The 11,156-nt window shown below is 38.7% G+C and overlaps 1 protein-coding gene across 1 annotated transcript in view; it reads right to left on the minus strand.

Moving 5' to 3' along the window:
• The window catches only part of LOC113008443 (sodium channel protein type 2 subunit alpha-like), a 33,106-nt gene extending 22,413 nt beyond the window's left edge, over window positions 1-10,693 (minus strand). Inside the window, exons 1-6 of the mRNA XM_080291105.1 lie at window positions 10,610-10,693; window positions 10,402-10,530; window positions 10,099-10,178; window positions 8,087-8,290; window positions 3,955-4,021; window positions 2,690-2,831 (exon numbers count right to left, since the gene is read on the minus strand). Coding sequence (XP_080147231.1) covers window positions 2,690-2,831; window positions 3,955-4,021; window positions 8,087-8,290; window positions 10,099-10,178; window positions 10,402-10,530; window positions 10,610-10,680 — 693 coding nt within the window. The 5' untranslated portion in view covers window positions 10,681-10,693. The remainder of the gene's footprint in view (window positions 1-2,689; window positions 2,832-3,954; window positions 4,022-8,086; window positions 8,291-10,098; window positions 10,179-10,401; window positions 10,531-10,609) is intronic.
• Between the last annotated feature and the right edge of the window lie 463 nt (window positions 10,694-11,156).

The following is an 11,156-nucleotide window of genomic DNA, read 5'->3' on the forward strand; positions in this document are numbered from 1 at the left end:
TCTGAAAACAATGTGTAAACCTCGAACAGCTTCGTTGCCAAAGTCTTATTACAATAAGAACTTAAATTCAGAGCACATAATCTGACCAGCAGAAACTGAAATGGAAGAGGGATGCACACAGTTTGGTTATTGTTACACTGTCCCTCAAAGGGGAGTCTGCACACAGCAGGTAATCAGAGAGATGGGAAATAACAAGGAACTAGGCTGAACAGAATCTAACTGACGAGACAGAGGGGAAGCGAAATTGAACATAATATACTTGAAGAAGGACACTAAATAAATCAGGAAATGAATGAATGAATGCAAATAGAATGAGACCAAATAGAACACAGAGAGACCAGACAGACACAGGAACATAGCAAAGGATAACAAAAACATGGAGACTAGACAGACTACAAAAGGAGACGCTGATGACAAGACAAAGGCAAGACCAGAAAAAGCTAGCTAGCTAGCTCAGTGCTTTCAGCAGGTGACCATATGGCTGAGAGCGGCTTGGGCCAGCTTGGGTTCGAATCTGACCCGCAGGTCTTTGCCACATGTCTTCATCTCTCTCCCTCTGCTCTCCTGTCATTTCTTCACTGTATCTGTCAATAAAGCCCGAAAAGGCCAAAAATCTAATTATACAAAAGAAGATGACACAAATTTTTGAGCTCCCAAAAAAGTTACTCTGATTCTTCAAATCTCAGCAAACACCTCGCATGCTGCCATGGGAATGTGGGATCCCCCCAGTGACATGACCGCTGCGGCACCGGGCAAACTTCCACCGGCCCCACCTCAGGTAAACAGGTGAAAATAAATTTCAGAATGACAGGACTTTGTGCTGTGGAATCTTTGATTTCATTTATTTTTTGCTGTGCTTTACTTGCATCTATTTGAAAGAGTGAGTATAAACACAAAGAATTAATGTATTTTATATTCTGGAATATGCACAAAATAGGTTTAAATGTTAAAGAAATTTCTTCAAGTCAAAGACTGTTGCATATAATTTAACTTTTGCTTGATGCAATGTGCATAAAATTAAAAGATTAAAACTAATTAAACAACTTTTAAAAAAATACTTTTTTTTCAATTTTATATGATGGATTATGCAGAAAAAATTGAATTGGCCTGAAAGGTCTATTGCATTAATACGTGATCAGGTTGTGTATCATGTTTTTTTTAAGTAACTAAGTATTAAAGTAAGTAATTACTTTTGAAAATAAGTAATCAGTAAAGTAACAACATTACTTTCTTGGATAAGTAATTAGTAACTAATTACTGTTGTCAAGTAACTTGACCAAAACTGATGATGACTGGTGAAACGTTTCTCCCACTAAAAACACTACATCCTGATGAACAGAAGCAACACTTTTGGGATCTCCTTACCTGACTTATTGGGCATGGATCAAGATAATGTTTGAGCTTAATTTCCTAGAACAAATAACAATGAATAAAAAACCCAGTTGAGCTTGGTTCCAAGCCTTCTTTGGCTGGAGTAGGAGTAGTGTTCTAGACATCTCATCTTAAGTCTATATTTTAAGCCTACATTTTAGAGATTTTAGCATTTTAGAGACATAAATGAGGACCTTTTAACAAATGTGTCCCCATGTGATGATGTAATCTTGTTTTTTAATTCAAATATGCTTTTATAATTAAATACTGCCCCCCCCCCTTTTTTGTGTATATTTATAGTATCCTTCTTATGCATTTCATGCATGTGTTATTTTCAGACAGGTGGGGGTTTTGTCACTTCCCCCCCTCCTCATCATTAATGATCTAGTCCAGTATTTACTTGGGTGCGAATTAACCAAATAACCAATACGTCAGCTGATCTATCTATGAAGTTTTGACTGGTTAATTTGAAATTTTTTCTGTTTTTGTTTTACTATGACCCTGATGAAGGCCACAAGCTGAAACGCGTTGGTCAATTATTAAAGTTGTTCATCTTCCCTCAAGTGTTGCTGGAGTTCCTGCATTGTGAATTCTTTCATCCTCTCCATGCACCTTGGAAGTAGGTGAAGTTGTGCCAGAAATTTTTGCTGCGATTTACCAAAATTATATTAACCATATTAACCTGAAGTATATTCAAGAGTAACAAACCTACAAGAAATTTAGCAAAATATAAAACTTATTAAATAAATACAGTTAGTTATAGTGACAATTACAATTATTTACAGTGACACACTAGGCCATTCTCATAAAATCCATCCACCATGCTAGTATAAAGCTTTTGTGTCAACCTATGTTTCATATCATGACTGAGAAATACTGTCATTAGAGAGCTTGTTAATAGTCTCAATTTTGCTACTTAATTGTAAGAAGTGCTAAAAGTGAGAGTGTCATACAGAAACCTCTAAATATTATCTTTAAAGAAAATATGGTGGTGGATGAATGCTTTTCCTGCAAACACAGCAAGCCCCGCCTCTTTATATGGCGAGAGAAGGAGTAATCTGAACCTACAGGTTAAATGTCTTATCAAAACCAACCAAACATGTTCTCACGGGGTAAGTGATCAGCAAAAGAAATAAAATAAATTGAATGTTAAATGTAAAATTTTATATTACAACAAGGGATTTTATTAGAAAACTGACCAATAGCCTGAATAATGCAAAAGTTAAACACACTGAAAATTTACCAAAATGAGCATTACTAAAATTGTACACAATCATTTTACATTTTTATTGTCTTTTAGTTTCCCTTTTTAGCCTACCTGCTGATACAGCTTTTCCCAACAATCCTGTGTCATCAGTCTGAAAAGAGAAAGGAAGGCCCAGCCAAATGTGTCAAAGCTGGTATAACCATTGTCTGGGTTATTTCCCTCATTTTTGCACATATACCCCTCTGGACACTTCCTGCAAGAAAAGATCAGTTAAGATCTGAAAGAATTGTCAATGCAATACTATGAAAGAATGCATGAAACAACACTAATTCCATAAAAGTTGGGTGCTGAACAGACCAGTTGCTGGATTTCTGGGAAAGGAAAGTTGTCCCATTTTTGGCTGATTTAGCATTCTAGCAATCCTACATCTTTGTTGTTGTATTTTTCATTTGGTGATGTCCCGAATGAGATTTATTTCCCTCCTGCTACCTAGTAGATAGCAGAAGTTACAACAAATACAAAACATAACAATAAATAGACAATAATAAAATAAAAATAAATAAATAATTTTAAAAAATGTGCAAAATGTAAATAAAAACAAAACACAATGATTTAATTACATTCATTGTACTGCATTCATTGCCTGGCCAGAAAAATGTTCCTCTACTTAAAATTGACTTGAAAGACTTTGAATATCTTATCATCCACATTACGTAACCCTCAAAAGATTCAGACAATCTAAAGTGTTTAAGGTATAAAACAACGTAAATTAGAACTCATGATCTTCAGGCATTGCAAAAAAAAAAAAAAAGAAAAGCATTCATGATTCTGCCATGGAAATCACTGCAAACACTCCCAGACATCATTGTCATCCACAAATAAAAAAAAGAAGAAGCTGTCTGTGAACATGATCCAGAAAATGTTTTACGATTTGAAAATGAGCAGTGTATGCCCCCATCCACATGGCATGATGTTCAGGGAAGGCCTTGCATATTTCAGCTGAAACAGCCTACTTGCAGTCTAGACCTTTCACCTATTGAAAACATTCTGTGCATCCTAAAATGAAAAAACAAACAAACAAAACAAAACAAAAAAAGACTATAAACAATATTCCTCTCCAGAATTTCAGCAGCTGGCCTTCTCAGTTTCCAGACATTTATTGATTATTGTTAGAGATGAGGGGATGTTACACAGTGATACTTTTTCTATTTTCTGTTGTAGATAAAATATATTTTTATTACATTAGAAATTTACTGCAGTCTGTTTTTTTACACATACACAATACTGACATTTTTGTAAAACTGGGGCTGTACCAGGATTGTGTTCATTTTGTATTTTATTCAGTTCTCTTATAACTGGAGAGCCAACTTGCTTACCCAGCTCCAATGCTGCTGCCACAAAGTAATGGATGATTTTTGTTGTCAGGCAGGTAATAGTAAAGACCTGATGGGGAAAGAAGGAAAATAGCAGTTATTTATTATTGTATGCAATTCATGGGGAGACTATGACAAGAATGGTTTGTTAGAAGTCCAAAACAATACATAAAACAGCAGAAGTAGATTTAGGTTTCAATTATGCAATGTAGAAGACAACAAGAGTGCATCATTCTTGTATTGCAAATGTTTTATTGAATCAGAGAAGAGTGAAATACATATTAAGAGCTTAACATACACAGCCCAACAACAAGCTATTGGGACGTTTTGGCTTCTTTGTCATGGTAAGCTGTGTGGCAAGCAGGATGAACGTCCCAAATGCAGGACTCGTACATGGAAAAGTAAACTCGAAATGGCACCTTTATTTACTGGGAAAAATAATCCATGAAATAAACTCACAAAAAACAAACCAATACTTGAACACGGAAACTAAGAACTAAACACTGGGAGGCTATAAAACTAGGAAGCTGGAAACTGGAGAAGAAGGATGAAAAAACCAGGAGCACGAAGAAAACACACAGCAAAGAGGGTATGACACGACAACAGACTGAGGAAAACACTGGGCTTAAATACATACGGGAGTAACAAGGGAATCTAACACAGGAGGAGAGCACAGCTGGGAATCACACATAAAGACACAGGAAGGAAGCAAAACTGAACACACTGCACACAGGACAAGGAACTATCAAAATAAAACAGGAAACATGAGACATTCATAAAGACCCAGACTTGACACTGGGACATAGAGACATGACTGATGAGGGGAACAGAGGGAACATGAAACACGGAGATGAGAGTAACTAAATGTGGCACAAAGGGAAACTAAAGGCTACAGAAAAGTATATAACACATGGAGACAAATAAGGAAAACATGAATAACACTAAATCAAAGAATATTCATTCAGAGCCTGAACACAAATACCGGGTTGCAGACCCAGGACCTTGACATTCTTACTCTATGGCCCACGATTTATTTGAATTAAGAAGACATCTATCACTATTACTATCAAACTATTTTGGTACAGTGACCACCAAGCTAGGTGAGTGGCTCCAGCAGATCCCAGGAACAACATCCAAGGTCTCTGCTGGGAAGAGTGCAGTCCTAGAAGCAGCAAAGATACTGATCAGGACCCTCAAGCTTTCTTCTTCCTGATTTTGCTCTCACTCGGTATAGCTACATTTATCACTACAGCTATCTTCCTCTGCTTGCCCACCACTACTACACTACCACTCAAAAGTTTTAGAACACCCCAATTTTTTTATTGAAAAATATGCAGATTATTGTTTCTTTCCACTCTGAAATGAAAGCATACTACAAATAAGCACAACTCTGAGGCTTGACTCAGATGAATTTTCTCTCAGCAGCAGAGGTAGCTCTTGGTCTTTCTTTCCTGGAGCGGTCCTTATGTAAGCCAGTTTTGTCGTAGCGCTTGATCAGCTACAAATACCCCCACATATGGTGGAATGGTCTCTTACATAAACAGGCAGGGGGGAGCATGCCACCTTCTCCTGTTAAAACTGACTCTCTCTCTCTCTTATATATATATATATATATATATATATATATATATATATATACATATATATATATATATATACAGGAACATCTGTGCCGAGTATAACCTGGAAGTCCCGAGGTCAAAATGGGAGATGCCCCCAAGGGTGGTGGAGAATGACCGAGCTAAGATCCTGTGGGACTTCCAGATACAGACAGACAAAATGGTGGTGGCTAACCAACCGGACATAGTGGTGGTAGACAAACAGAAGAAGACGGCCGTAGTGATTGATGTAGCGGTTCCGAATGACAGCAATATCAGGAAGAAGGAACACGAGAAGCTGGAGAAATACCAAGGGCTCAGAGAAGAGCTCGAGAGGATGTGGAGGGTGAAGGTAACGGTGGTCCCCGTGGTAATCGGAGCACTAGGTGCGGTGACTCCCAAGCTAGGCGAGTGGCTCCAGCAGATCCCGGGAACAACATCGGAGATCTCTGTCCAGAAGAGCGCAGTCCTGGGAACAGCTAAGATACTGCGCAGGACCCTCAAGCTCCCAGGCCTCTGGTAGAGGACCCGAGCTTGAAGGATGAACCGCCCGCAGGGGCGTGCTGGGTGTTTTTATATATATATATATATATATATATATATATATATATATATATATATATATATACACACACACATATATATATATATATATATATATATATATATATATATATATATATATATATATATATATATATATATACACACACACACACACACACACACACACACACACACACACACATACATATATATATATATATATATATATATATATTTATTTATTAGGGGTGCAACGATATTCGTATCGATATTGAACCGTTCGATACAGTGCTTTCGGTTCGGTACGCATATGTATCGAACAATACAACATTTGTAATTTATTTTATCAACTTTCCTTCTGACGATGCTGTCTGTGTTGAGCGCTCAGTGAATCTGCGTTCGACTACTCCGCCTAGGCTGCACTGTCGAGCGCAGATCCACTGAGCGCTCAACACAGACAGCATAGTCAGGAGGAAGAGCGCAGGGCAAGCTAGCGAGACAGAAGTTAAGCTCTCCTTGCAAGATGGACCTCCCCCACTCTCATTCAGATCTGGCGTTTGGAATTATTTTGGTTTTCATGTGACGTATGACCCTGAAGGTAAGCGAGTCATGGACTAAAGTAAAACAGTATGTTGGATGTGCCATGCAATGCTTAATTACATTGGTGTGAACTAGTGTGTTAGCGCAGTTAGCTCGTTAACGTGTTGGCCGTCTAGCCCCATGCACGGGGCGATCGGCGGTAGCTCGTTAACGGAGATTTGCCGTGTTGTGGCGTTAAGGTCATTTCAACGAGATTAACCTGAAAGCACTAGTGGGAACACAACGAATATGACTGCACATTTACGCCGACATCATCCTAGTGCAAAGACAAAAACAACAAGCATGCATGCTACAAACTTTAGCCGAGTCATTTAGACAGCTGTTAGCACGTGATTCTCCTTATGCTGCTGAGAATATAGCCCAGAAGAAGCGGATAGTATAGCTTTTATTTTGGAAAGAGACATTTCTCTGTAATAAACTCTCTTTTCCAAAGATGAGTGATTCCTCAATCAGATACAGGGCTTGCAAAATCGCTAGCCTGACGTCCTGGAGCTAGCGATCTTTCCAGTCGGGCTACAAAAATCTATCTCTTCCCTGCCCGTCGGGCTATTGTAGGAAAAATATATGTCAATGCTTTTGCATTCTTTCAGAAATGTAGCTGGGTAATTATGTCATTGGCATCGGTGAGCCACTGTCAATATGTGACATATTGAAATCGCGTTTGAATTTGCGCGTTTTTTTGCTTTCACTTTGCAAACACAGCACTGATCTGTGAGTGATGATAATTTGTGCACCAATTCCTCTGACATCGTCTTATTAATCGTTAGCTTACTATGCAAACATGACAAGTGAAATCTCCCGCAGCAAGCTTAAACATGTGAGAGGTTGATCGCGCAGAGAATCGCTGAGCTTGTGTGAGTCCGTGTGTAAAAGTAGCAGTATATATATTTTAGTTCTGCTGAGCCAAATAAGACAGGTCGGGGTGAAGAAGTGACAGCCAAAGAAAAGCTTACCACAAAACGGAGAAGTTATGACAAATGAGACTATAAGGCAAAAAGAAAGTGCAGCTTTATGGTTTCATGGACAAAAGAATTTCTGTGGCTGCAATATGACGAGCTAAATAACCAGGGCTGCACATAAGTGGTCCGCAGGTGCGCATTCGCTGTCAAAATAAAAAACGCGCACAAGGGTTAGGGTTAAATTTAAAAACTGTACTTTTGAGTTAAAATATATATTTATAATTTTAATAAATGACAAATTAAAAATGCATGAACATTTTTTTGTATCGAAAAAATATCGAACCGTGACACCAAAGTATCGAACCGAACCGTGAATTTTGTGTATCGTTGCACCCCTAATATATATATGTATATATATATATATATATATATTTGTGTGTGTGTACTGTGACAGTGTTAAAAAAGCATTAAAGAGGAAAATCAAATACTCACTCATGTTTTCAAAGTCCACAGTCGCATTTGTGTTATTCCAATGACCTTTTGAAAAATCTTCTCGTATGCACTTATTTTTCAGATTGCCCATAAACAGTTGTAACCCTATTAGGGCAAAGACGCTCAAGCAGAAAACGGTGAGACTCATCACATCAGTGAGTTTCTTCACAGACTGGAACAATGCACTAATGATGGCTTTTATGCCTGTCAAACACAAAATTGATTACAGTCAGTTAAGAAACAGTAAATATTATTAGCATGTATAAGCAAACAATACAAAGTGATGCCAGTGGATTTTATCTTTAGAAACACTTACTGTCAACAATGGCGTCTTTATTCAATATATTCTTTTTCCTTGTTCAATGGTGCCGCCATTATTCAATCCATTTTTGGAAATTTTAGAAGGCTTTGTAGCTGTATTTATAGCATATTTCATTTGAGCTATAGGTCTGTGAAGGTTCTCAGTCATCCAGGTCATCGTAGTCAAAGGAGCTTGCAAAGAAAAGCGTCTCGACTTCTTTAAGTTGCTTGAAGACGTTTCACCTCTCATCCGAGAAGCTTCTTCAGTTCTAAGGTCAAATGGTGGAGAGTCCCAGATATAAACCTAGTGGGAGTAACCCCCCACAGAGGGACAAAAGGACCCCCTGATGATCCTCTAATCGCCTGAGCCAAGGTGTGAAACTGGGCGTGGGTCCCAATCAGCCAGAGTTTCGGGTGAGCTCATTGTGAAACCTGGCCCCAACTTATCATGCGAATTCCTGAGGTCAGATGGCCCAGGATGTGAGTGGGCGTTAAGGCGTCTGGGAAGGGAACTCAAAACTGGATTATAGATGGCAGAGAGTTGGTGTCGTAAACCCCCGCCTCTATTCAAAGATGGTCGCTCACAGTGGACATAGATGGCTTCTTTCACTCCTCTTTCAAACCATCTGTCCTCTCTGTCCAAAATGTGAACATTGGCATCCTCGAAAGAGTGTCCTTTATCCTTAAGATGCAGATGGACTGCTGAGTCTTGTCCTGTGGAGGTGGCTCTTCTGTGTTGTGCCATGCGCTTGTGAAGTGGCTGTTTGGTCTCTCCAATGTAGAGGTCTGGGCATTCCTCGCTGCACTGTACAGCATACACCACATTGTTAAGACACCAACTCTCTGCCATCTATAATCCAGTTTTGAGATCCCTTCCCAGATGCCTTAATGCCCACTGGGACATCTGACCTCAGGAATTCACATGATAAGGTGGGGCCAGGTTTCACAATGAGCTCACCCGAAACTCTGGCTGATTGGGACCCACACCCAGTTTCACACCTTGGCTCAGGCGATTAGAGGATCATCAGGGGGTCCTTTTGTCCCTCTGTGGGGGGAAACTCCCACTAGGTTTATATCTGGGACTCTCCACCATTTGACCTTAGAACTGAAGAAGCTTCTCGGATGAGAGGTGAAACGTCTTCAAGCAACTTAAAGAAGTCCAGACGCTTTTCTTTGCAAGCTCCTTTGATTTCATTTGAGCATTCATGGACTTAGAATGAGAGCACTCTTTGTCTTTTTTATTGCCATCTATAGAACCAGTCATAAGATGACATGCATCCTAAGTCATGTAAGCCAACTTATCATTTATTAACATGTATTTTCTAACTCGAGATTGAATGTGTCTATAAGCCAGAAAACAGTAAAATGGAAGACATGCCTTCACCAATAAGACACTAATAAGACCACCCTTTATGGAATAGTATGGCTTCTTTAACCATATGAAAAGTGGGTGGAGGCTAAATTATACTATAAACTAGTTAGAGATCCAAGTGGTAAAGCAGTACATGGTTTTGCATTTTGCTCCATGGACAAACAAAATTGCACAGTTCACAGAATAACTGTGCAAACAAAATTAGCTCTTCTTGTGTAGCTCACAGAAAGGTCCACAGTTAAGCGAGAGGAAAATATCCACGCACCAAAAGGGATCCAATTAATTATTATATATAATTATTAAAACATAAAAGAACAAAACAAAAATGGTAACTGCTTACCTGGAATGACAGAAACTGCTTTGAAAGCTCTTAGTACTCTGAATGTCCGAAGGACTGAAACATTGCCCAGGGGTACATACCTGCAAGAACAATTATAATTATTTTAGAAAATTTACAGAGATGACAGTAGGTGTAACATAGAACCATGCAAAAACAGTAATAATGAAGCTACAGTCAGTACCAAAAAATAACACCAACAAGCAATGTCTCTGTTTATAAAAGCCTGATTATTTTTTTCTTTGGCGAGTCAATTCCAGATGTGTGACAAAAACTACAAAAATAATGAAAAAGCCCTGTACTTACGCCATGACAACGACAGAGAAATCCAGCCAATTCCAGGGATCTCTTAGAAATGTGAACTTTCCTATACAGAACCCCCGAGCTAAAATTTTAACGAGGGATTCAAAGGTGTAAATCGCTGTAAATGTGTACCTGTTAGAAAAAGGAACACCAGTTACTCTTCACAGTATCTACACTGTGTGTATGTTATGTATGTTTGTAGAACACTTACTCCACGTTCTTTGCCCACTCAGGGGGATCGCTCAGTGTCATAAATGCACAGTTAGTGAGAATAGTGCACATGATCACCACGCTGAACAATTTACAGGCTGTTGTCAAGGAAGTAACAGATTTTGTTGTGAAAGTATTTTTTTCCCGTATAAATAAAGTAACAACGTGAACATGTAACCCTGGGCTTATCTTCAAAAGTTGATTCTGTTCATCTGGACGTAGCGTTTTGTGGGAGAAACATTTCGTCACTCATCCAAGCTGACTACAGTTTTCCCCAATCTTATAAACAGCACATTTGCATAATGACTGAAGGAACAATGGGCTTGGAGGTCAGTAATCTTAATTATGCAAATTCTCATGACCATTGATCATCAACCGCTGACCAAAACCCACTGATCAAAGACCACTGATCAATGGCCATGAATCAACTTTTGGAGATTTACTTTCCTGGATGATTGAGAATGCATCAAAACCCTGGGCTTACATCAGCAGACAGCTCAGCATCAACATTATTCATGCGTATCAGATTCATATCCCAATAAAAGGAT

The sequence above is a fragment of the Astatotilapia calliptera genome, chromosome 16, assembly GCF_964374335.1.
Source record: "Astatotilapia calliptera chromosome 16, fAstCal68.1, whole genome shotgun sequence".
Taxonomy (NCBI): Eukaryota; Metazoa; Chordata; class Actinopteri; order Cichliformes; family Cichlidae; genus Astatotilapia; species Astatotilapia calliptera.